This window comes from Thunnus maccoyii, chromosome 14 (genome assembly GCF_910596095.1).
Source record: "Thunnus maccoyii chromosome 14, fThuMac1.1, whole genome shotgun sequence".
Lineage (NCBI taxonomy): Eukaryota > Metazoa > Chordata > Actinopteri > Scombriformes > Scombridae > Thunnus > Thunnus maccoyii.
This window is the reverse complement of record NC_056546.1, coordinates 31293425-31321010: the sequence shown is the minus strand read 5'-3', so window position 1 is coordinate 31321010 and position 27586 is coordinate 31293425. Positions and strand designations below refer to the sequence as shown.

Below are 27586 nucleotides of genomic sequence, written 5' to 3'. Positions count from 1 at the left end.
GCAACGTGCCACTTTTGCCAAGAAAAAATGTTTGGAAGAAGAGGAAGGAATAGGTTATAACCAACCAGTCTAAAGTTGCCATGCGGGTACAAAGGAACCATACATGCCTCTACAAACCAGGTTGACACCAGGTTGCTACAAAATAACACACTCAACTCTAAACATATCAGACTAGTTGGTTATAACTTTAAAGCTATTCTTCCTGTGTATGTGGGAGATGTCGAGTTACTGCGACTTGTCATAGCCTTTTTTCCAACTTTCTTTTTAGCAAAAGACGTTAATTTATTATTTTTATTATTTAGGCACTATTATAATTAGAAATGTATTGTAGTGCAAACGCTTTTGTGTCACATCAATCAATAAACAATGTGACCGTTTACAATGTGATACAGTAAAACTAAAACTGAAACAGTGTTAGTTTGATGAGCCTGATAACAAGAAAGGGCACCCAGTAGAACAAAGGGAGTCCAAAATGGACTCCATCTCCCAACATGCACCGCTCCGTTCACACATTGGTGTTAAATCTGGAAACTCTTGTCTCTAATTGGCAGAGACGCTCCAACACCAGAGGAAGTCACAGCGACACAGCTGTGATGTAACCACCCTGTAAATACTGGCTGCACCCTGAAATATCTGCCTGGCCATTGCAACTGCGCCGTGGGGAAAGCTCTGTCCCTCCATGAGTCAGTTTACTAAAGGAGGTAACCCCGTGCACGTGTACTTTCCCCCTACCGACTTGAAGATTGTCCCCTCGCTGGACGAGACGAGACTTCGCCGTGTTCGCCCGAACACAATCACCTGATCCGTTAGAGACCGCTGCTGCCACAACACAGTGCTCTCACTGCCTGCAGAAGGAAGAAAAAGATTTCTTAACGAAGACGGGGGTAACTTGTGCGCGCGCGCACACACACTCACACACGCACACACGCACGCACACACACACACACACACACACACACACACACACAAACACAACAAGCCCTTTTTACTCTGATCTCTTTACTCTTTACTTCCTCATCTGGCTCATACTCATCACCTTCTCCTCTCTCATCATCTGACACCTGCCAATCCATGCCATAGCTATGACAAGCGTATATGTTATACTGTGTTTTTTGCAAGAAAAGTGTAGTGTTTTTAAAAATGAAACTTGTTTACTGGACCAAATAGTAATGTTTTATGTTAAAATCCGTTAGAGACCGCTGCTGCCACAACACAGTGCTCTCACTGCCTGCAGAAGGAAGAAAAAGATTTCTTAACGAAGACGGAGGTAGCCTCCCTGACCCGCTCTCATGTTTCCCGCGGATCCTTAAAAAGTCTTAAAAGGCATTGAATTCATTAATCTAAAATCAAGGCTTTAATTGGCATTAAAATGTCTTAAATCAATCTTTCAAAAGTCTTAAAAATGTTTACACTTGGTAAGTAGGATTTTGTAATTGTAATTAGATTCAAATCTCAAAATAATTGATACATTTTTTTTTTTTTTTAAAATAATTTACCGAATGCCTCTCGCGGTAACCTCCCGCAATCACTATAACGGAACCAAAAAAATCAGTGATGTGGGTGCGGCCGGGACTCTCAGAGCAGATGCACTTTATTCGTGTAGCTGTCACTCTACCTTGGACAACATGGGGAAGTGTAAGTTCAATGCAAATTGGTTGTCAAATCAACATTTTTCGGCATGGCTGAAATCGGTACCGGGAAATTTGTACGAGGCACGACGCATTTTGTGCAAGAAGTGTTTTAAACTCGGCACGATGGGAATTAAGGCAGTGGAGTCGCACATGCAGAGCGCGAAACACAAAGCTTCAACATCAAGCTGCCAACAAACGCCAGGTATTTCGCAGTTCTATTCTACTGTCGTCTCTGTCGTCACCCCCACCCCCATCATCAACAACCGGGACCGCAGCACCACAACTCACACACACACACACACACACACACACACACACACACACACACAACAAGCCCTTTTTACTCTGATCTCTTCACTCTTTACTTCCTCATCTGGCTCATACTCATCACCTTCTCCTCTCTCATCATCTGACACCTGCCAATCCATGCCATAGCTATGACAAGCGTATATGTTATACTGTGTTTTTTGCAAGAAAAGTGTAGTGTTTTTAAAAATGAAACTCGTTCACTGGACCAAATAGTAATGTTTTATGTTAAAATAAACATTTGGGTAAAATTGTTCCTAACCCTGTGTAATTGATGCAGTGTTTTTTTTCCCAATTGTGTTTATTGCGACGTTTGTCTTAAATTTCATTTCAGGTGGCATTAAAAAGTCTTAAAAAGTCTTGAATTTAACTTACCTTAAGTTGTAGGAACCCTGCGCTCTTCTTCAAGTTTCCTCCTCCACGCTGCTGAGGATCAGCTTGCTGTGAAACCAGCCGACAGAGAGCATCAGCGTCCGAGCAGAGGAACCGAGCCGGACCGAAAGACACACCCTGCTCGCTTTCTGAAGCGACCATGAAAGAGGCTTAAGTCTGAGCAGAGACAGTGTTAGATTGTATGTTATTTTCAGCTTCAGTGCTTTTGTTAGCCTTTAGCCTTTTAAGCTTCATCGCTCATGTTTGTTGTTGTGAATTGACAGACCACCGATTCCCTTTGTGCTGCTTTGCGCTGAGGAGTATTTGAAGTTTGCTGCCTATTTAGTTGTGTTTACCACGTTAGACTGTTTTGTGTTTGCCCCACTCAGGACTGCTGTGTTTGTGCCACGGTGAGTGAGAAAGTAACCCACGGTCACTTTTCTTCCTCTTTCTTCCCTCTTGTGTTACTAACCCACACACATGCGCACGTACATATACACGCACACCTCTGATAATAATGAATTATTGCTAATAACCAACCGTGGTCCTCATAGATCTAACAGTTTGTGTCCCGTTGCGAGGCTCTCTAACTCTTGGTCCCCTGTATTATTAATTAATATTAATAATTTCTTGATTTTGTAATTCATACTTATCTCTGAAAATTATTAATTATTACTAATAACCAAACGCAATCCTACCAAACCCAACAGATGCGATCATATAAACAGCTTCACCACATTTTTTACTGGGCTTTTTGTTTCTACCATCATTGTACAACTCAATGAAACCCACTCTGTCATCGTCTGGTAGCAGATTTGTGGTGCTGTGTGTGTTCACATCACAACACTCTGCACCTTCCAGACAGCAATATGATTTTCTGAAACAGTGCCTTTCTATTCCATTTGGTGGGCCAATGTTATCATGCTTCACTGTGGTTGGTTAAGCTGTTTCATAGCTGGGATGTAATCCAGAAAGGGAGGTAATTTACTCTAACTGAAACTAACCTAGCAAACAATGGGCCTCATGTGAGAATCACTTGTATGAGCAGATTTGTAATTAAGATGCAAATGATTTAAGAACATTTGGGGCATTCATCAATTTTCTCATGCTTAGAATCTTCTCTCAGGTATGAATGAAATTTACAGGTAGTTCAGACCTGTCGTATGTGTTAAGAATACATCATCTCTGCCTATATTCACAGGGGAGAATCACTTGTTTGACTTACAATTATAATGCCCTGATTTGAATTAATGTGGAGTTAAAAATATACTATTATCAAAAATTAAATATATAACTAAAACAAACTTAATACAAAATTAATATTCTGTTTACCATATTATCATCATCATTGCTGCCAATTTATTGAAAAGTTTTTTAGATTTTATGTTTCTTATTGGCATATTTTGGGGCAGCAAGTTTTACATTTCAGCAATTGCTAGGGAACTGCTGTGTCTTTCTACAGGTCTGTGTCCAGTATCATCTGGTGTAGCATCGCCCGTTGGCTCTAATATTCTCCCCTAACACCTCTGACTGTCACATCCCCTTACCAACTCCCATCACAGACTGCTTTGCTTTATAAAGATGTTTTTTATTATCTTAGTGTCATGTCAAAGCATTCTCTTTATTTCTGTCACAGTGCAGAGCTACACTGATGACACGTCAGCTGGAGTCATATTTAGTATGAATGCCAACAAGCATTCACACTTTTGTTCTTCAAAGCTTTATTATTATTCATTTATCCTATTACTTTTCTTCTTCCCAGCAGAATTTTTTAAAATATTAAAATTTATAATGGAAAGTCTATGGGAGGAATGTTTTAAAGTTGATATCTCAAAAACTAAAAGTGCTGGAGTACTCATACTTCATGGACAGGTTTCCCATGTGGAAATGTTTAAGATATTAAAACATGGTACCAATAGTGCCACCATGTGGTCAGTTATTACATGTTTTACGTTTTAATTCATGAACTGTGAGGCCTATCAAAACAGTATTTGCACAATGTGTTCCTTGGACGATGCAGATTGGACTGATATGGACCATGCCCATTTGTGCATGGAAAATTTTTCCACTATTTTGGATTTTTTTGTAATCACATTTTTTGCTTCTGTTGGCACATAGGGTTAGGATTAGGGTTTTTGGAATTTGGATTTTGGTGGCGTTACTGTAATATTATAACATGATATTTCTACAGTTTTGTTGTTTTTAATAAAATGAAACTTGGTACACAAGTTCTCCATAAGGATTTGTGCAACATATTGACGCATTGTGGCCTTTAGTGAAACACCACCATACTACTTATTAACTGCCATATCTTAATAACTGTAATATTCCATAGTAACCAAATTCAGCAAAGTTGTACAAATGGGGATGCTGATGCTTTGAAATTTGTTTCAGCTGTCAGCATTCAAATGCATTTTCCTCAGGAAATGCATTTTCTAGTTTCTAATTGTTTGGGGTCTCCTACTACTAACACTCTTAAGTTTTTGTCTACTGATTTCTGAGAGCAAGACTTGAAGCTGTGCAGTGTTTTTACTCTTTGGGAACTTTTTTGTGAATAAAACTCACCCCCAAACTCAGAGGAACATGGAGCCAATAATTATGTTAATGATCAAATCTCACGAACAAGCACCTCCTCACGAACAGGTGGCACTCATCAGAAATGAGCAATTTACAATAAGTTAAGAGAGTTTGTTAAATCTGACTTGGAACACTTGTACGAGCAAACCTCACAGAAAAAAGTCAAAGTTTTAGGATTAAACTATGAAAATGTTCTTGCACAAGGCTCATTGTTAGGATGGTGACGAGTCCTTGGCCAAAAATGGTTCCAGTCATACGCCAGAAACAGCAACATGCACATAAATCACGAATCATGAAACTCAAGTCAAATTTTTAGCGGACGTATGCACATATTTGGAATACAGTTTATGCATGTTTAAGTGTCAATTTCTCCTTCTAATGAATATTAGGTGAGCAGAAGTCATAGGGTGTCGTAATTTCCACGTTCAGTAAATGTCCACCTGGACCTGACTTCAAAAACACTTCTAATACTTCTCAAACTTTCGCTGTGCAACACATCTATGGGTGTTCTGTTTTGTATTTTTCATACAAAAACCTTTTAATTCTTTAATTGGTTGAGAGCAAATTGTCCTAGAGGGACGTCCTCTCCACACAGAATCAATGTCATTGGGCATTACAGGTTTTAAACAGTTTAGCAATGATGTGAGCTTTATCTGGGTTATTAAAAGTAAATAAAGGTTTATTATTGAGTGACATATCTTCATCATGGATGTATTATCTTCATACTTTTGGTCATTCATGTTTGATATGAGAGGAGCATCATCCCATCTTGCAAGAATACACATAGTAACAACAAGAGAACAGAAACTGTGCAGAAATAGCACTGTTGCGTAAGTTTGCTTTTATGTTCCATAACACTCATGTTGACGAAGAGTTCAGTGATTTAGAGCCTTTGTTTTCCTCACAGAGTTCTGACGAGGACTGTCAGCAGCTGTTTACATCCTGGAGTTAGCATTAACACTAGCCTACTGCAGCTGCAGAGGAAACTGGAGCAAGATTCATCAGATGGAATTATAAGAGTCAAGAATTCATACTATTAGATTATCAACAAGCAACTGTACTTTCAATTATCATCTTTTTCTGTGTTTATCCTAATAAAATACTGTTGCACATCAATATTGACTCAAGAGTATTTCTGTAAAAATGATTGCATATGTCTTGTATTAACTAAGATACTTGAGTTGTCTGCTGTGTGTTTGGTTATATATAATTTAAATCAAGATTGTCTTGGAAGTGACGTTGTTGAGATGTATAACAGATGTCCAAGTCAGACAGGACATTGGTAGGACCATTTTACAAAGTAGAGCATATTAAATTGTTAATCTGGACATATAGGATGAAAGCTGCAGAATGTATACTGTGTACATAAACTTTAGCACAATAGCTGAATAGGTCAGTTGATGATAGTAACAACATATTTTGACATTGCTGCAACGCCCAGAGTGGACGTCCAGCTGATGGCCAGGTAACGTCCCAGACAACCAAAATGTGACGTCTAGATGAGAGGTTCAGACAACGGTCGTTTGTGTGTCCAATGTCTCAGTGTTTACTGGGAACCTGTTCGCTGTCAGGTTTACATCAACAAACCCTGTTCCTCTCTGTCTTCTCCTGCAGAGCCTGAAGTAGCTGTCAGACACATTTAATTTCCTCATTCAATCAGTCGATATCAAAGCACATTATAGTACAGAGGTTTATATCAGAATAAACTCCAGTCGAATATGAATTTGTTACACAAGGACTATCTAAAGTTATTGCTTCTATGCTCATCAGTGATTTCTTTGAGCAGCAATTCTTTGTCCTCACATTTAAATATTACACAGTTAATGTTGATAAATAAAATAAAATGCATTAATATTTCTACCTCCACTGGATTCAAATGGATTCTTTGCCTATTTACCTGTTGCCATGGTGAATCGTAGTATTGGGGCTCCATTGGTGATGGCTTTTTCTAACATTGCTCACACACTTATGTCAGAGTGAACATAATCATAGGGTTGATTTGAACTGACTCTGATCAGCTGTTCTGGAGCTGAAAATTCCGAGTTTTCCATCTTAGGGTTCATCAGCTCAGAGTTCAGGGTAAGGGTTTGTTTTCAAAACCTGAAAGTTAAATACAATGGAGGTCACTTTTAGAATACTGCTAAAAAGGTAAAGAACAAAACAAAACAAAACAAAAAAAACTCACTTATAAAACAAAACCAAATTCAACTGCTGACTGGGACATGACCATGATCAAGTCATATTAATTAAAGAAAGAAAACACAAAGTCAATTATGAGGTATAAATTTCTAAAGCCCCCATTTCTTTTGTGTCCCCTAGAGCTGCCTATTACTCATCATTAATAGAGGAGAATAAAAACAGCCCTAGGTTCCTTTTCAGAACTTTGGCAAGGCTGACAAAGAGTCATAGCTCTTTTGATCCATGTATTCCTACAGCTCTCAATAGTAATGACTTCATTAGCTTCTTTAATGACAAATTTCATCACCTCCTGCCCTCAACAGGCACCAAATTTATCCCCAAACACGGGAATCTTAGAAACAGCTGATATATATATATATATTTACACTGTTTTTCTCCAATTGACCTGACTATGAGTCACTCATCAGGATAAAGAAATGGTCAGCTCAACCCCCTCCAAGTTTTCAAATGTAAACATCAGATTAAACATCAAGTCAATCATCAATCAATCTGTACATCCATCTCAACATCAAAGGAAACGGTCCTGGCTGCATGAATCTTCTGTGGATCCTAACTGCCCGGATGGCATGCTTTTCTCCCCGCTGAGGTCGAGAGAGGAGGTTCCAGGTGTACTGAGCCAGTGCTCAGGGGCTTAAGAGGAGCTTCTAGCCTGGGGCCATTGGGATCCTGGATGGGATTGCTACCTAGGACTGTCCTCCTAGGCCGTTTATCGTACCACAGAGCATGCCTGTCAAAAACTGCATCGAGTTCAAAGCAATTTTTCATTAGCAAAAGGGCTGTGTTTCATGGAATGCTTTTTGGACTACTGTTGGTACTCACTGCTGTATTGCCTGTATGTGTCTGTCTGGCCAGAGCAATCAACGTTGATGGAAAACAGCTGGGACATTGAGTGATTGGTCTTGGGACAAATGCTGGCTCATGACCAGTTGATGCTCCTACAGTGAGTTTTCATCATAACTTACTGGAAATATTTGGCAATCTATTCCTCTGTCCTGCAGCACAGATGAGCCCAGGTACTAGAGCCAATCACCAATCCAGTGTGTAATGAGTGAGTTCTTGTGGGTGTTGCCCCATCTGATAATCACTGACTGAGAACAGGTGACACTTGTCCACTTCCTGGTTTAACAGTTCCTTCAAAAGGAGCCATGTGCAGCTAGGAGGGAGGTTTTGCCTCACATTTTCTTGACCTCGGTATTGCTGTTGAGGGTGATGAACATCAGATTAAGGTGTGTGTGTGTCATCTGGTCATCTGGCGCGTGCACGCGTGCACGCGCCAGATGACCACACCAGGACTGGCTGGTGATCACTGTAACTTGCAGCTCTAAGGTATGCCTTCCTCTGATGTTCCTAGTTGTTCTCATATGTGGGTAATAATGTACACCTCTCATGATAGGAACGAGGAACATGGTGTTGGCTTCCTGTATGACCTAGTTTGGTAAATTCTTGTTTGAATGATTTGCCTTACTGGCGTCCTTATTTTGAGTTATTGTTGATATGCTTCTGCTTATTTTTGGTAAAAAAAAAAAAAAAAAAGTAGCCTGTGAATGGGTTGTTCATTGTAAAGGAGAGAGTTTACCCCTTTTTATTTTGTTTTGTCTTTTTGTAAACCAACTGCTGGGAGTAAACTCTTATTTGTGCCAGTAACAGGACGGTTGGGTCGCTATACTCTCGCAGGTGGTTGGTCACTGGGTGAAGGTTTTCCCTCTGCCTCTTGGGTTTTCTATTGCATGTTATTTTGCTGTGCCTTACTAACCCATGTGTGTTTTTGTTTTCTGTCTTGCAGTGTGAATGTAAGCAATTGTGTGCCTGGGTATCTCACAATACTGGTGGTAGTGAAGTATCCTGGAATCTCCCCCCCCCCCCCCCTTCACTCCCATCCTCCTGTGGGTTTCCCTGGCACCCTCCCCTGTACTGGTAATCCATTCATGTAGTAACATTTTAAAACTATAACATATTTTGTAATAAAGACAACTAATTTTAACCATCTCTATTTCAGCTTTTATTAACTAAAACCATTTTTGACTTTTTAAAATTTAAATAAATTTATTCTATTTTTGAAACTTGAAACTCACGTCTCTGCTCCCTGTCTTTGTCAAAGAGCTTGTGTATTTGTTGGGTATTCTCTGGGTGAAATTCCCAGAGTGGTGTTGTCAGGTTCTTGTATGCTGGGGTGCTTTCCTATGGGCCCTGGTTACAATCAGATTGTTCATCTGCCACCCCATTTCAGAGAATAGCAGGTCTCCTCCTCATGCTGATCCTGCTCTCTGGAGACGTTCAGCTAAATCCTAGACCAGTGACCCCTGGAGTGCTGCACAACTTCGATGCTGATTTGTGCCCAAGTGTGTCCGGGACTCCTCTGGCGCCAGTGACGAATGAGCAGCAACTTTCTGAGCTGGGCTTCTCCCTTAACAGACTAAACTTTGTTAACACGAGGCATGATGTCTCAATGAATAACTTTTCGCTACCGACTGTGGAAACCTTGATAGGTCCGGTGTCTCTCACAAAACCTGCTGCTGACACCACTGTGTGTCGAAATTAACAGTGCACACTGCAGTGAGGAGGCAGAGGTTATTCAAAACCTATTCAAAACATTTTTTTTATGTTATAGTGCAGAGGATGAATTGAGTCTCACAGCCTGAGGAAAGAGGCTTCTCTGTAGTCTGGTGGTATGACAGCAGATACTTCTGTATCTCTTGCCAGATGGCACCAGGGTGTACAGGCAGTGGCTGGGGTGGGTATTGTCTTTAAGTATCCTTTGGGCTCTATGCAGGCTCCTCACCTCACCGATATCACTGATGCTCGGTAGATGGGTAATGATGATCTGGGCAGTTTTAATCACCTGCTGCAGAGCCTTCCTGTCTTGGGCTGTGCATATCCCAAGACAATTTGTGATGTTTCCAGTCAGGATGTTTTCTATTGCTCCTCTGTAAAAGTTAACAAGCACTTGAGATGGGAATTTTGCCTTAAGTTTCCTTAAGTACAGTCGTTTCTGCGTTTTTTTTGTTTTTTTTTTCTTTAACAGTTTTGGTTTGACCCCTTTTATCAGCTGAGAGTAAGTAGGCAGGAGAAGCAGGGAAATATGGTCTGATAGACCAAAATGGGAAAGAGGGAGGGCTTTGTAGCTGCCAGGAATGTTAGTATAAACATCATCCAGGGTATTACTTCCCCTGGTGGGGATGTGGACATGTTGGTGGAGTTTAGGTAAAACAGTTCTAAGGTCTGTTTGAATAAAATATACAATAAAAAATACCCTCCAATTGTTTTGTGTTGTGACCTCATACAATTCCTGTACTGCATTTTTTGAATTTGCATCTGGAGGAATATAAACATACAAACTACAGACACACTGGTGAATTCTCTGGGCAGATAATGTGGTCGACATCTTAACATTAAAAACTTGACATCTGGTAAACACTGTCCATCCACCGTTGTCATCTCAGAGCACTTTTCACATAAAGCAGGTCTAGACTGTACTCTTTAATTTACAGAGACCCAACAATTCCCCCATGAGCAAGCACTTGGCGACGGCGGTAAGGAAAAACTCCCCTTTAACAGGAAGAAACTTCAAGCAGAACCCAGCTCTAGGTGGGTGGCCATCGGCCTTGACCGTTTGGTTGAGAGAGAAAGAAGGGGAGTGGGGAGTGGGGGGGGGGGGGGGGGCACAGGAGAATAAAAACAATAACAACAATAATAATAGATATATGACTAGCAATAACAGATAGCGGCAATAGCCAGCGGCTATCTGTTGGCTGTGAGTCTTTGCCCTGCGGCAAAGACTCACAGCCCAGATCCTGGGGTTTCCTGTGGATGAGAAAGCAAGAAAAACTCTGGGGAAGAAGCCAAGTTAGTAACATGCATTAATGGTACATGAATGCACACAGATGCATACAGATAGAGAGGAGCTCAGTGCATCATGGGAAGTCCTCCGGCAGTCTAGACCTATAGCAGCATAGGTCTAGAGCTGGTCCAAGGCAAGATCTAGACCTATGCTGCTACGGGGCTCATCCAAGGCAAGTCTGGTCAGCCCTAACTACAAGCTTTATCAAAAAGGAAAGCCTACTCTTAAATATAGATAGGGTGTCTTCCCCCCAGACCAAATCTGGAAGATGGTTCCACAGGAGAGGAGCCTGATAGCTGAAGGCTCTGCCTCTCATTCTACTTTTTGAGACTGAAGGAACCACAAGTAAGCCTGCATTCTGTGAGTGCAGTGTTCTAGTGGGATAATAGAGTACTATGAGCTCTTAGAGATGTGATGGTGCCTGACCATTAAGAGCTTTGTAGGTGAGGAGAAGGATTTTAAATTCAATTCTGGATTTTTCAGGAAGTCAATGCAGGAAAGCTAAAATGGGAGAAATATGATTTTTTCTAGTTTAGTTTAGCTTCTAGTACACGTGCAGCTGCATTCTGGACCAGTTGGAGAGTCTTTAGAGACTTGTTAGGGCAGCCTGATAATAAGGAATTGCAATAATCCACCCCAGAAGTAACAAATGCGTGGACTATTTTTTCTCCGAGAAAGGATGTGCATAATTTTTTTTATATTATGTAAGTGAAAAAAGGCAGTCCTTGAAATTTGTTTTATGTGGCAGTTAAAGGGCATAGATAACTTCTAGATTCCTTATGATGGTGCTGGAGGCCAGGGTAATGCCATCTAGAGTAGCTATATCATTGGATAATGTGTTTCTAAGGTGTTTAGGGCCAGGCACAATAACCTCAGTTTTGTCTGAGTTTAGTAGCAGAAAATTGCATGTCATCTAGGTCTTTATGTCCTTCGAGTTAACTGATTGGTTTCATCTGGCTTCATTGATAAATATAATTGGGTATCATCTGCATAGCAATGAAAATTTATGGAGTGTTTCTGAATAATATTACCTAAAGGAAGCATATATAAGGTGAATAGTATTGATCCAAGCACAGGACCTTGTGGTACTCCATGTCTAACTTTTGCATGCATGGAGGATTCATCATTAATGTGTACAAACTGAAATCGATCTGATAAATAGGACTTAAACCAGCTTAATGCAGTTCCTGTAATGCCAATTACAGGAATAATCAATTTGTGATAATCAATTGTGTCAAATGCGACACTAAGATCTAACAAGAAAAGTACAGAGAGGAGTCCTTTGTCCGATGCAGTTAGGAGATCATTTGGGACTTTCACCAGTGCTGTCTCTGGCTATGTTGCGCACTAAATCCTGACTGAAAATCCTCAAATAAACTATTGTTATGTAGAAAGTCACATAATAGCAACTGCTTTCTCAAGGATCTTAGAGAGAAATGGAAGATTAGATATAGGTCTATAAGTTGGCTAAAACGCCTGTCTCAAGAGAAGGCTTCTTAAGAAGAGGTTCGATTACAGCTACTTTAAAGGGCTGTGGTACACAGCCTTTTACTAAAGACAGATTGATCATATCTATTAAAGAAGTGCTAACTAAGGGTAACATTTCCTTAAGCAGCCTAGTTGGGATGGGGTCTAAGAGACAGGTTGATGGTTTGGATGAAGAAATCATTGAAGTTAGTTCAGGAAGGTAAATTGGAGAAAAACAGTCTAAATATATATTACGTTTTACAGCTGTTTCTAAGGTTCCTGTGTTTGTGGATAAATCGGTGCCTGTTGAGGTCAGGAGGTGATGAATTTTATCAATAAAGAAGCTCATGAAGTTATTACTACTGAGAGCTATAGGAATACATGGATCATAGAGTTATGACTCATTGGGCCCTATTTTAACAATCTAAAGTGCACAGTCTGAAGCACATTGCGCAAGTGCATTTAGGGTGTGTCTAAATCCACTTTTGCTATTTTAACGGCGGAAAAATGGTCGATGCACCAGGCATATGGTTCAAAGGGGTTGTCCTTAGACTCCTAATTAATCATGGGTGTGTTTTGGGCGTAACATGCAATAAACCAATCAAGTGTCATCTCCCATTCCCTTTAAAAGCCAGGTGTGCTTGCACCTTGGCAGACTGCTATTATGATGGCGCATTTGCTAAGTAGTAAGAAGGGACACTTCTCTGCAGAGGAAACTAATCTGCTTGTGCGCAAAATGAAAGTGGACGATCCATAACAAGCACGCTGGGCCCTCCCGCTCCTGGACCCTCCTGTGGCCAGCCCTAGACCGCCAGTCATTAATTTTAATCATGTAAAGAATCAGTTGTCCGTCTGTTTAAATACCTACTTCTATTGCCACAATTTGGTCAAATAATTATACAATTTCATCTGTCATTACTGCGATTAGTTAATTTTGATAAATATTATGACTAAGCATTATGACATGTATTTTTAGAAATATATTAATATACACAATAATAATCTTTCACATTGTAATCTTTTTATTTGTCATCTTTTGCATGTTTGTGCACTGCTGCACATCCTGGTGTGTGTAAAAGGCAGAGTGCATGTGTGTTGTGCACCCGCCTATGTAGGCGCATATTGCTGTCTTGATAATGCGCCCTTAAAATAACAGTGAGACACTGCGCCATTGATTTCAGACCAGGTTTTTGTTGGTCAATAGCGCAGTCGCTCTCTGCTGCCTCAGCTTGCTTTTGCTTTTCTGGAGGCAAAGTCATTTATGACATCACTGTAAGAGATCTGACAGCCAACTTTGTTGTTGATACTAATTAGTGCAAGTCCACTCAGTCTTTCTTGTGCTGTGGAAGATCTCAAGTAGTTCTTGATCATTTTGAGCTCAATTTGAGCCTGCACTTTCCCTGTGTCACAGGGACAGTACAGGCCATCCGAAGAGCTACCAAAAGATTTGGGTACAACTCACAGATCTCATTTTGAGAGAGGTAAGTCAGAGGCTCAAATATGGTCACCTTTGCTGTGGGGAGTTCTGGAAGGCTCTCCATCTATGTAGCCAGTGCACTCCCGTCAATATCAGCCTCTTCTCCACAGATGAATTTGTCTCCAAGACGCGTACACTGGTCCCTCCGTATCTGTGCATCAAGCTGCCTAAAGTTGAGAAGCATTCAGGAGTTGTCTCTAACTTCTCCCAGAGACTGAAAGCAGTCCTCCAAAGACTGGATGCTACAGTCTACCACAGCAGTAAAAAAGTATGATTCCAGTCTCTTCATTGCATCAGCTTGTGGCTCACCAGCTGCCTCGTAGGCAAAGTGCCTTTTCCCAATAAGTGTTCCTCTTCTCCTTCAGCGCTGCCTAAGTATTCATTTGTTCACAAATCTCTTTTGCTGAGACCTATGCATCCTTAAAACCAGTTGTCCTGTAACTGATTAAACTGTCTTTGTTTTTCTGAATGAGGCCCACTGCCACATCAAGCTGCATATTGGTTGATTGAAGGAACTTGCTTTTGGTTTTAATTTGGGAGAGAATGTCATGCTAGACCATGCAGTGAATTTGAAATCTAAGTGATCCAATTCTAACAAAGCTTCTCTCACCTTGTCTGCTTGATAGCGTGAAGGTTCAATACTGTTAACCCAGCTCACCCATTGCGAGCTATCCAGGATTTGAGTATGATGTCCACATGCTTCTTCAAGATGTCCCACCTTTGAGCAGAACCAGAGGGAGTCTGTAAAGTTTATCCACATTTTTAAAAAAAACAAGTGGCATCCATGGACACTTTAGCAGCATCTGAAATTTAAGGTATGTGCTCCACAAGGCACATGAATAGCACAAGGACTTTTCACTAACAGCCTGGCCTGCACACCTTTTTTTGCCCTACTTGTTTGCACTGTTGTCAAAAGAATGTCCCCTGCAGTCCTGGAAAGGGAAGTTCAATTCCTCAAGCCTGTTAAGAATTAGTGTGGACAAGCCTAGACCAGTAGATTAAGGAGCTACGAGAATCCCAATAAGTGTTCCTTTATCTCTGGTGTTTTGCCAGGATTTACAGTGCGCATGACAACAGACATCTGTTCTTGGTGACAAACATCTGGGGTGCAATCCAATATTATGGCATAATATTTACAATCTTTGGTTTCTGCCACCATTTTGTCCATTATTTTGTCACTGACACAGCTTATCAGCTCATTTTGGATTGTTTTCATCATGTATGTGACATGCTGTGCTCCACTGTCAATTCGTCTCACATGATCTTTCAAAACTTGATCAAATTTAGCTATCAGCTCCACTTCTTTTAGAAAGTTCCCATTGTCCTGATGTAATGTATCAACAGATCCCCTGAGTGCGAGATTCCTTTCTGCCAAGGACTGAATAATACTAATTAACTGCAAGAATATCTCTCCAGCAATTGTTTTCTGCCTCCAGGAGGGCCATTTCTGTCTCATCGATAGTTTTCCCCTTTGAAAGACGGAATGCAAAACCCTTCCATTTCACCATGTTGTTGCAATGATCAGGGCTATTTTCATGCTGTTTCAGTAGTCCATCTATATTGACCCAATCCCGCTGTCCCTCTGTTATCAGTTTTTTGGACTTCCTGGAGAACATTTTGCAGCAGAAGCAGTAGACTGCATCATTTCTTTCTGAATAAGTGAGCCAGCTCCACTTGATATTTTCCCCATTAATTAATTGGCTGTACGTGTAGTGGTAGTGGAAGCTTCAGCCATCAGGTTTTTTAGGGAATGTGAAGTCTTCCTTTGTAGGCAGTGGCCCTCTGCTTACCAAATCAGTCTTTTCTGAGTCACACAGGACAGATTACCACTCAGCTGGGTCAGCTGGAGGAGCTGCTGATCCATGGTGTAGGCTGGAAGTTGCTGAGGGAGCAGATGTGTGTTGCTGAGGGAGTAGATGTGACATCGATGACCACAGAAGTAGAAGGACCTATAGGGAAATTAAATTAATAATTATAATTAGAAAAATGTATCTCATTGTATTGTAAAGTAAATTGAACAGATACAAAGGCTGCTGTGCTGTTAACTTACCAGCCACATCAGCTGAGGTTGAAAAAGACATGGAAAAAACAGAAGGATCAGTTGATACAGGTGATGGAAAGTGCTCCTTTCCTGCAGCAAAGGATGGACCTAAGATGAAAAAAATAAAAAAATAAAATAACAGCTTGCCATGTTAAATGTCAATATCAAAAGGCACTGTAACTGCCTGTCAACAACAACAAGATCTCACAAAAGGCACGGTTTATCCATATAAATATATCGATTTGGGAAAATTACCCTTTGTTGAAAACTCACCTGCTGTATTATCATCAGCTGGGGAGGTGGATTGCAGTGCTCAATGTACAGTTGCAAGATCATCACTGACATTGGCACATGGGGAAGTATCAGGGGCAAGTGGCGTTGGTTGTGCTCTAGCTCCAAAATACTTAAACAGAGCTCCTGGGGAAGCTTCATACAGTATAAGTACAAAGTTGATGGAACAGAAGGAGTTTATTTTACCAACATAAATTATTATACTCAGCAGTAAGAAATTTATGAACATAAAAAAAGGCTGGGCGATATGGACAAAATCAAGTATCACAATATTTGACCAAATACCTTAATATCGATTTTGCGACAGTATTGTAGGGATGACTATTGATGCCTTCACAAAATGTTTACACAATGAGATTTTGATAAATAATCATCAGTAATGTGGATGTGAGCTAGCTAGAACAGTCTGGTAAGTTCAGAAAAAATTACATTACTTTACTGTAATGCAACCTTTAAAACCAGGGAAATACAACACTTATGCCATATCACGATATTACGAGATCCAAAATCTGAGACGATATCTAGTCTCATATCACAGTATCGATATAATATTGATATATTGCCCAGTCCTAACATAAAACAACAACTTAATAAATAAATAGGTAAGTTAGTGATGTGGGGGCCGCCCCTTACTGCACCTACAAGCTACCACAATGTTACAATCATTGGACTTGTGTTTTATGAACCTTGACAATCAGACGTTTTGCCATGTTTGGTTACAAAACGCATCATACACCGTGCAGCACCTGGTGATACTGACCAGCGACAGTCAAAATGAGCTGCCATTTGCATTATTTGGCCGTGGAAATACAGAAGCTAGTCAATGTAACTACCATTGTTAGCAATAAAGCTAGTTTGGTAAAGCTGAAATTCCAGCCAAATGGCGAAAATAGTGAAAACCAAACTCCACAGTGACCAAGCATCACTTTTGGAGGCCCATAAGCCACCTGCTGACATTGTTTCTGAAGCTAAAGAATGAATTAACCTTAGTTAAACGACAGCTAGATTAGCATGCTAATGTAGCGTTAGCATTCGTCAAATTAAATATTTTATTGATCCCCAAAGGGAAATTCAAATTGTCAAGAGCTCATCAAAATATAAAAACAAAAAACTATCCAGTCAATTCAGGAGGAATTGAACAGTCTTATTGCTGTGAGGACGAAGGATCTCCTGAATCGCTCCGTTCTGTAGCACAATGAGAGGAGCCGACTGCTGCAGCTACTCCTCTGTCGCTCCAGGAGGCTGTGGAGAGGGTGTCTGCTATTGTCCATTATAACTTTCAGTTTGTTCAGTGTGCCTCTCTCCACCACAGATCTTAGCGGGCCCAATCTCCTGTCCAGCACCGAGCCTGCTTTTTTAATCAGCTTGTCTAATTGCTTGGTCTTTATGTCTGTAATTAGTCATGCAAACATACCTTTATCTTGCTATTTTTTATCATCTACTTATTTCTCTCTTTTCTCTGCTCCAGAAGGATATGTCCTTTCTTGTGACATTACTGTTTTGCCGCTCTTTTCATCGACACAGAAGAGAGGACTGAAATCTAAAGTTAGTCTGACTGAGTGACATATGCTTAACGTCCGTTTAACGTCCAGTGTGCACATCTGAATGCGTAGTCAATGCAAACAAACTTGCATGTCTGTAGGCATTTCTTAATACCAAGTGTGCCAAGTTCAGATTTGCGTACTTGCTAGTTCAGACTTTGGAAGTTCAACTTGAGAGTACAAACTCCTGTGGACGGAAGAATGCAGTATGGTCAGTCTGCAATTGGAACAGCAGCGCACTTGCTGACAGCACCCGCTCAGCTTTAACACACCTATCTCACTGTACTGTGACAAAATAATCTAAACTCAAAGCTCTAAGAAACACTTTTTTTCTCACAAAAAATAACCTAATTGACAGAGAGATGCAGTAAATTATGTTATTCAGTCTGTAATGTAGCTATAATAAAAATCCCAACTGTTATGTAGCTTAATGAAACAAATTCAATTTAATACAGACCGATTTGTTCATTTAATACATTTATATTTATGTAAATATGGTGTATCTGTACATACAGAGCAGCACTGTTCTGTCCAGTAAAAACATGAAGCTTTACTTTACATTCAGACAAACTAATGTGGCAGCTACAAGTGTTATATTTCATCTGTGAGACCAACATTTATCTCCCAAAAGGAATTATATCATATATCAAAATGCCGCGGAGACATTAAAGCCAGCAGTAAATCACCAAAGAGCTGCACAGATCAGTTAATCAGATCATGTTCTCTTGGGATGATGACATGTTGACCAGCCAATCACCTCAGGAGTCAGGAGGTGAGCTGATAGCAGCTGAGATGGCCGGCTGGTCAGCCAGCTGTTCCCAAACATCTCCGGAAACGTCCGAGCAGATTTACAGACAGGCATTATTTGGATAAACTGACCACATATTGGGAATCTACATGGTTACTTTCTTGCCTGAAAGTAATAAAACTTAATAAAGTGACATATTAGCTTTTAGCCTGGCTAAAAATCTCAGCCATGAGTGCTGGTTGGTGCAAAATGCATTCTGGGATAATCCTGGGCTGTCCAAAGTCCACATAAGTCAGCTCCTGAAGCATCCCTGATAAAACGGGTGGAGCAAAAACACATCTGAATATTTGGACTGTACTTGGTTAGATGTTAAATAAAGTTTTTAGCAACAGTTTTAGCAGCTTTCTTATTTTTTAGAGTTAAATATGGTTTTAATGTATTGTTTGGTTTCATTTTATGCACAAATATAATACTTAGAATTGCTAAATTTAGATTTATGAATATGAAATCTGGCTAAGATAATGATACAATTGATTATGTATAATTCATTAATTGTATTATTATTGTTATTGAAGAAACCAAACAATATATTTTTCCAGTAGAGTGAAAAGTCAGAGTCAATATTATCAACAATATATTGGGTTACATCTTTCCAGAATTTGATGTGTAAGAATAGGTGTTGCATTGTTTCTGGATGCATTTCACAAAATGAATAGTTAACACAGGTGTCTTTTTTAAACTTAAGAAGATAATGATCAGCAGGATGATATCTATGTATGATTTTGAAAGAAACTTCTCTTATCTTATTAGTAAGAAGATATTTATATGGAAGATTCCAGACATTTTTCCAATTCAGGTTGTCGACAAATCTAGACCAGTAGGCTACAACATAAGGTGTACTAGTAATGTCTTTTTGAAACAATGACCATATGCTACGATTATTATTTCTTAAAGTATTATTCAGGCAGACACTACCTACAGAAGTTACCTTAGGGTCAAGTGTTGGTAAACAAACTGGTATTTCTGTCCCCTTCAGGAGGTGTAGAATCTCAGAAGAATAGCATCCATAACTGTGGCAAACTCCTTTGGGGTAACAGGAATGCCAAAAGTATCAAGAAATGCAGAATAGCTCAATAGCAGTCCATTGACATCAAGTAATTGGTTTACTGAAAATTATATTATTATTAAACCAGTTTGGATAGAATATGGATCTATTTTTGAACATTATAAGCCGACTATTCCAAATAAAGTATCTATGGGGGAAGAAGTTATGTTTGTAAATTAAAGACCATGACAACAGCATTTGTCTGTGGAATTGAGATAAGGATAAGGGATAATGTGTGTCCTGTACCCACCAGGAGGTTGGGTACAGGACACACAGAAAGCCGTTGTGGAATGTTTGTAGGATATAAGATTATACCATAGAATTTAGTGAGTGTTTTTTTTTAATTAAAACTATCATTTAAGAATTATTTATTTACCAAATGACGTAAAGTAGTCCAGGGATTTTATCTTATATTACATACTCCGGTACAGTAGGTGGCGGTAGGCACCTGTAAGAAATGGTTGCGAGCCGCCATAAAAACAAAAGAATACATCACCACGCCAGTGTCGTTGACCGTCGCAGTTCGGCAACATGGCGGCGCACAGTGTCACTACACCATTGAACAGGCTGCTGTTTGCCTTAAAGGTAAGCTGACCCGCAGAGCACGAGCTCACCGAACAACCTGACAGCACGCGTCACACATTACAGCTGTTAACATAGTCCATAAACTGCTAATGACAAACAGGACAGTCGTGGACGATCTTGACGGGAAAGGCATACAGATAACACTAACATGGAATTCCCTCAGATGACATGATAGGAGATAGCAACCACATAAGCTAGCTAAATTATGAAAACTTTTGCTGTCAAAAGCTTGACAAGTAAATGATATTATCTGTCTGCCTTTGCCAGCGAGTGAGTGACAAAGCAAGGCAAATGTGATCTCAGACAGGCGGCCTCCAAACGAGTGTATATACATATATACATGTTCGATCCTTGTTTTAACGGCGTAAAATTCAGTGCAGAATGTTAAATACAAGGCGTTTATTTTATTTACCAAACAATAACGGATTCCACTTTAGTACCCTGACCCTCTGGCTCTCGATTCCATCTTTCTTTGACTCTTGACCAGCATGTGAAGTGTTTAATTAGGGCCCGAGCACGAAAGCGCAAGTGCCCAACGGTCACTGGCACTGAAAATTGCGAGGAAGCTATTGTTTTTGTAAAGATTATCATTATTAGGGATGCACGATATTGGATTTTTTGCCGATATCCGATATTTTCCAACTCATTGGGCTGATACCGATACTGATATATGCACATATTTTTTTCCAGCTGGCTGAGGAGACTATTATACATGCAAGCATAGATTGTACTAAGTATGCTCAAGAAAGATAATATATACAAGATAATATTATACAATAGTTAGATTGGAGTTCAGGAGCTCAGCGTTAAAACTTTAGTGAACCTGCCAAGTGGGTGGAGCAGTAGAGTTTTCTTTGAGTTTATTAGACAGACAGGATTAATGTGTAGGATTTAAACTCTGGTCCACACTCTGGAGCAGAAGGTGGCGGTAATGCATCTAATACACTGGTTGCCAACCTCTGTTATAAACCAGTAAGAAAAAGTTTTTTTACCAAACGAGTGGTACATCCTGTCAGCTGAGGTGTTTCCTATATGTACAGCCCATAGACTGTATATAAAAATGGACCAAGCCTCTTGGAACTGCGCTGGGCTGTGAAGCCAATTTGACATTGCAGCCAAACCGTGTAATTACAATGTCACGTGACACTACTGGGCCCAAAAAGACTTTTCCTCATAGACTTATATTGTGAAAGAGACATCCGTAAATCAGTGGATACATTGTTTTGAGCATCACAACCCCTGCGAAATGACTCGTCTCACTATCAGAATTTGATCCGTTCGGTACGATCACATTTCGAAAGCCTAAAAGAGCCGCACAATTGAATAGTTTTATCCCCGTTCAAGTTAGCCGGAGGGCTAAACCGGAAGTAGCCGGCTCAGCCGGCAAAAGTCATTACTGCGCTTGCTCTATGGGCCCAATGATCCCGGAATATCTGGGTAATTTTATCATGGATGTATACTAAGAGTTGGATAGGGCACCGCCGCTCAGCCTTGAAGCTAATTTTTCCCAGTGGCCACTTGCGGTATTGCAGAGAAAAATCCCCCTGCGGCTCAAAAAGGATTTTCCCCTATAGACCACCATTGTAAAAGAGACACCTGTTAAACTGTTGACACGACACCTCGAACTGCAAACAACGTCAATTATGACTGTCTATTATGAACTTTTGATCCATGGAGGTTTTATGTTTGGAAAACTTTCCTCCAGCCGAGAAAAGCGATTTTAAAAATCTGTGACATCATCACAATGTAAAGTCTGTGGGCCATGTGGGAGCTTGTGGGTGGGCCCAGCAAGGGAAACACTACTGCGCATATTCAGTGGGCCGCACGACGTGGAAGCAAACTTAGAAGCTAGAAACTTTTTTGACATATGCGCGAGCAATTCCTATAGGACTGAATGGGCGCCGTTTTTAGTCCGGTATCCAGCTCTTATAATTCACCCATGAATTTTCCATGTGGAAGTTGAACTTTTTTGGCTTCATGCGCCACTGAGCAACTTTCATAGGAATGAACAGGGCCTGCCTCTGATGCTGTATCCAGTTTCGTCATGACAGCTCCCCAGAAGTGAAGCCAAAACACCTCGATTGCCCCCTGGTGGCTGGCTGCAGTATAGATCATAAGTCCTGCCCCCTTCATGTTAGTGGATGGGACATGAGCCAAACTAAAAATTTTCCCAAAGATGGTTTCTGTCATTTCAGGTAGTTCTTATTATGCTGATGTTTGTCCAAGTGCTCATTTTTATTATAAGTTTGTTTTCAATTAGTTATTTTGTTTATTCATTTGGCTCTAAATGACGTCACACAAGCAAGATGGCAGCGAAGCGCGTCATTTCTGACCGCATCACTGTCGTGCCAAAAATGACGGTAAAGCACACCCTCGAGTGTAATATTACGATTATACAACATTTACCAACAAAATAAAAGATATAAACAAAATTTATTCATATTGTGAGGCAGTTCGCTCGGAAAAAAAAACAACCTTTTGCTTGTGTTATCTTTTTCCATGGAAATACATGGGGTATGACTAATACCTGGACAACCATCACTCACGTCAGTAGAATCCTATGTAATGAAACCTAGTTTACTTCTCCAGCAAGTAGGTCGACCCTTAGTAACGACCTAGCAACATAGACGATTTCTAGTCCCTGCTGACTCAGCCAGCCAACTTCAGCTAATACTCTCTGGAGATCGCGGCATTTCCCAAACTGAATAAATACCTCACATATAACCACAAAACTGCTTTGCTAGTTCAATCTCGTTGTTACCAAGATATCCGCTGAAAAAAAAACTTTTCCATGGACAGATGTAGCTACTATGCCCGCAAACTTCACAGACATATTTAAGCTTGTTGTGCCGTGGCACCAGCACAGCTGGTGGAGGATGCTTGAGAGGAAGCTGAGATATACTTCGAACTGAGGGAAAATGGCCACTAGCAAAGCAACACATTGCATAAAATAAAGCCAACAGAAACGTCAGATAGGTCGGACCACCGTGTTTAACTATATATCTACAAACGTTACAGTTACGGCTGAAAATGACAACAGAAAAGAACAAGTTTGCCAAGTTCATATATCTCCGCAATTCAAACCAACCACCAGTCGTCTACCCAGAAATGACTGTTGTTGTTAACGCAACTTCACTGTCTGTAGTCTAATGAATGGCGGAGTTATAGTTTTAGTGATGAGGCCTTTTTCATTTGAGCACGGCTAGGTGTGCTGTCATGCTGATTTGAGCACGTTCTAAATGTCTAGTTGACCAATCAGATTGCTTTGTCGGAACTACGTGTTGTATAATGAGTTTTGACACGTTTCTCTGAACGTGACCACACATAATGCTCCTGTATACCTCTGCATTCATCATGTTGCTTCTGTCAGCAGTGAAATCATCAATAAATGCCAGTGTGCCAGTTCCACTGGCAGCCATACATGCCCTAGCCATAACACAGCGCCATGTTTGACAGAAGAAGTGCTATGTTTTGGGTCATGAACTGTTCCTTTTTTTCTCCACACAGCCCATGGCTTCCATTTATATCTGTATGGTATAGAAATCAATAAGCTGCCTTGCTTATGATGTCTGAACTGATTCTCACTGTGATAATATAGAATACTGATGGAATTCCTAATGCGCAGTAGCATGGTGTGTAAAATGGTTAGTTCTGAGGTTAATTATTTCTGAAGTACCTGTGATTTGTAGTAACTGGGCAAAAACATGTGAAACTCCACTGATATAGTTGTTGTTGGTTCTGAATTAAATAATAAATGATTAATAAATTACTTGTAATTAAATAATTAATTAATAAATTACCAATAAAGTCATCACACCTGCTTACAGAGAGCATCAGCAGAAATCTGTGGTAATTAAATTGGAAAATGAGTTGCATGTCATTAAGCACAGGCTGAGTAGGGTGCGACTGTTAAATCTTCCAACACAGAACAGTATCAAGGAATAGTACTGCCATTTGATCAAAACTGGAACTGATAAGCAGAGTCAGAAATAGAGCCGTTTAAATCTTTAAATTCTAAACATGTTATTATACCCTTACATACTATACAGCACCTCTAGTTAAATGTAATAATGAATTAAAATATATTATATGTGAAATTAATGTAGTGTATCTGTATGTGTGTTGCAGCATGCTTCATTCCAGTCCAGATGCTGTGCTGTGCACAGTAAGGCCCAGTATGCCACCATCTACAATCCCAGTGAAAAGGTAATAGTTAGTCTTTGTCTTGGGCTATTTTTTTCTTAGTTTTCAATCTGTTCATTACATTGTTATTTCTGGTTATGCTGGGATACTTAGAAATGCATTATTTGGCATGTGAGTGACACTAACCATCTTCAAGGACACTTTTTTTAGGAGAAAATGGTTGATGTAATGTGAAATTTTTTTTGTGTGTATGTCCACAAATTTAATGATGGGGCAAGATGTGATTAATTTATGACACTGATAAGAATTGGTGTTATTTCTGACACAAAATAATAAGGAGTTAGAGGTTAAAAAAAGTATTTGTATTGTTAGTCTTCTCATTGGCAAATAGGTGGAGTTAAGAAATTCTCCTGTGTCAATAATAAACCATGCTGATCTGTCTGTTGTTTCCTTCCACAGACCTTTGATAAGATCCTCATTGCCAACAGAGGGGAGATTGCTTGCAGGGTAAGGCACACTTGATGTCTACTGTAAATGAAATCCATCTGAAACTGTTGGTGGACCTCACACCACCCCAGAAAAAGAAGCTTGTAAAGAAAACCCTGTTGGGTAGAATTTTTTTATCATCATAATAAAGTTATCATCAGGGCCACAACCTTTGCACAGCTATTTTCCTGGTTTATATGTTAATATTACATTTCCACCTTAACACACAGCAACCAGGGCCCACCAGTATAATTCAGTGTTGTGTATGATATTGACCATGGAGTGTTTGATAGTTAAACTCTCTGGGATGCTGGCTGACAGCACCTATATGGACATGGGCTCCGATCAAAGAGTAGGGCACATTGAGTTTAATTCAGTGTCTTTAATGATTATTCAGTGGGCAAAGAAAAAGGCAGCAGTGTGCACAACAAACATCAAAATATTAACTCAGCTTAACTATACACAGACAATGGTCTTCTTATCTATGAGAAATCACTGGGAATATGCAGCAACACAATACTAGCAGAACAGTACAGGTATGTGGTCAAATATGCCCCCTTATGGCCAAATAGTGTAAACATGATAAAAGGGACGACATGGCAGATTGCAGCGAGTAGAAGCAAGTATTGCTCATTTAGTGATTAAAGGGAATGCTATACACATATCAATTGGAACTAACAACAGTAAGAAACATGGGAGGACAATGTTTACTCACTTTATTCCATGAAAGCACTTAAAGAACAACTGCTGCTGCTATCAAGGGAAAACTGCAGAGTGGCAATCAATCAGGCTCCAGCAGAGGGATGATGTAATCAACTATATAAGTCAACTAGGCTAAACAAGGGGAAAATGTCACAACAGAACAGGGGCTCCACAATTAGTAAACAGAAAATAGTAGAATTTCCTACAGAGTGAATCATCATTGTTAATGTTGTGTTTTTTTCCATCAGGTGATCAAGACGTGCAAGAAGATGGGCATCAAGACTGTAGCTGTTCACAGTGATGTAGACTCCAGTGCTGTGAGTCATCATCTGTGTTCTCCTCACCTTAATTAGGGTTGAATACAAGGAATTGAGATCTCTATTTCCCAGGAAACAGACAACAACAGTAGTAGCCAACATCTCTTCCCTAAATACCAGTGGGACCCTGGGAGTTTTAGCCTGGGTGTTTCTGTACTGAAAACTATGTTCTGTAACAAAAACACCCTCTGTAAACTGCATTAACAGCACTACACTCCCGTAGCTTATATCCAACCGATATCGAAATGTCAATTCACAGTAACATAACTGCATTAACCTTTCAGCTGCAGCTTGTTCTTCCAAATAGCCTACTTTTTGTTCTCTAATGGCAACTTACAGCTCAGCTGTGTGGCAACATTTTTTGAGAGAATGTGGGGGAAAAAAAGTATGTATGAGTCATGCTGGCCTGAGAGAAGCAGTGTTCAACAGGTAGAGCATGGTCCTTCTGGACCAAGTGGGACCTGTTTAAATATGATGGATTGCATCCTAACAGGAAAGGAACAGGAAAAGTGATTTGCAATTTTATTAACTTTTTTGCTTTTATCCTTGATTGATGGTTTCCCCAGTAAGACCCTGCCCAGCATTCTGGCTCTGTATTTCATAGCCCTGTCCCGAACAATGTGGGTCCTGCTGGTGCTGGTTTTGATTTCCTCAATGATTCATTAATTCCTGTTAGGATCACTGAAATGCAGTGTGCAATACCAAAATCTACTCACAGTCATCTCATCACAGTTAAAACCACTTCTTCAATCCTTGCCGTTGAATCAGCTCTTTTCTGTTTACTCAATGTAAGATCACTAGCTTTAGTAACTAGCTTAGTCTTTTATCTGCCAGGATTTTATCATGACCAACAATATTGACTTTTTTATCATCACAGAGTCCTGGATAAATTCTGATGAATGTGCCCTTCTCGTTGAGACATCTCCCCCAGAATATTTATTTTTCCACCAGCCAAGAATGACAGGCCGGGGGTGGCTTTGCAGTAAAACATGGAAATGATTTTTGTTGTTCTCCAGTTTTGCTTGGCTGTTTCTCCACCTTTGACAGTCTTAGTGTTATTTTAAAGAATAATTTGCCCATTTTATGTGTTTTAATCTACATACCCCCTAAACTAACCTCTGGTTTTATTCAGGAATTTTCACCTTTTATCAGTCATTATGTTACAGTATGACAGAGTTCTTATTCTTGGTGGTTTTAATATCCATGTTTGTTGCCCCTCTTCTTCTTCATTTGCTTCTGATTTTATCAAACTTTCAGATTCTTTTAATATGACCCAATATGTGAAGCACCCCAGCCATGACAAAGGGCACACATTTGACCTTGTGCTCCCCCATGGTGGATGATGTAAACTTGGTTGATTTTGCCGTCTCTGATCACAACACAGTGCTTTTCCAGGTTCCACTTCTCTCTCCTGACTCCAAAAAGACAATGCAGAAAGGCTGAGCAGAAATGGAAAAAGGATAAACTCAGTGTCTCCCTTGCTTCTATAAAAGATCTAATGTTCACTTATCAGTGTTAAATCATGAGGCAAGGAACCCCTATTTTTCCAAACTGATGCTAAACAGGGTCATAAATTCAGAATCCTTTTTAAAACTATAAATTCTGTGATTGGTTTCCCACTTAGCCAGCCAGAATTTCTTAATTACTTTCGTAATAAAATAGTGGAGATTCGGCAGCACTTTAACACTGAATTCAGAGAGCTTGATGTTGACTCCTGCCCACCTCCAACATTAACCCACATCAGTGAAATCTATCTGTCA

At 40.0% G+C, this 27586-nt stretch overlaps 1 protein-coding gene and 2 long non-coding RNA genes across 5 annotated transcripts in view; 2 read left to right on the top strand and 1 right to left on the bottom strand.

The window, feature by feature from the left end:
* The first annotated feature begins 583 nt into the window (after positions 1 to 583).
* Positions 584 to 6002, top strand: LOC121911254. 3 transcript variants are annotated; one of them, XR_006099799.1, is made up of 3 exons: positions 584 to 884; positions 1268 to 1833; positions 2319 to 3645. It is a non-coding gene; the product is annotated as an uncharacterized LOC121911254 (long non-coding RNA). The 3 variants fall into 3 exon arrangements; XR_006099800.1 differs by lacking the exon at positions 584 to 884 and adding an exon at positions 5794 to 6002 and having other exon boundaries at positions 915 to 1833; positions 2319 to 2509; XR_006099798.1 differs by lacking the exon at positions 584 to 884 and adding an exon at positions 5794 to 6002 and having other exon boundaries at positions 915 to 1833; positions 2319 to 2719.
* A 7420-nt stretch (positions 6003 to 13422) lies between these two features.
* On the bottom strand, positions 13423 to 16531 carry LOC121912020. Its single transcript, XR_006100005.1, has 3 exons — positions 16182 to 16531; positions 15918 to 16016; positions 13423 to 15816 (listed from the first exon to the last, which is right to left on the bottom strand). It is a non-coding gene; the product is annotated as an uncharacterized LOC121912020 (long non-coding RNA).
* A 3539-nt stretch (positions 16532 to 20070) lies between these two features.
* pcca (propionyl-CoA carboxylase subunit alpha) overlaps positions 20071 to 27586 on the top strand; it is a 37527-nt gene continuing 30011 nt past the window's right edge. Inside the window, exons 1-4 of the mRNA XM_042433989.1 lie at positions 20071 to 20178; positions 24307 to 24384; positions 24781 to 24828; positions 25758 to 25826. Of these exons, the coding sequence (XP_042289923.1) occupies positions 20125 to 20178; positions 24307 to 24384; positions 24781 to 24828; positions 25758 to 25826 (249 nt within the window). The 5' untranslated portion in view covers positions 20071 to 20124. The remainder of the gene's footprint in view (positions 20179 to 24306; positions 24385 to 24780; positions 24829 to 25757; positions 25827 to 27586) is intronic.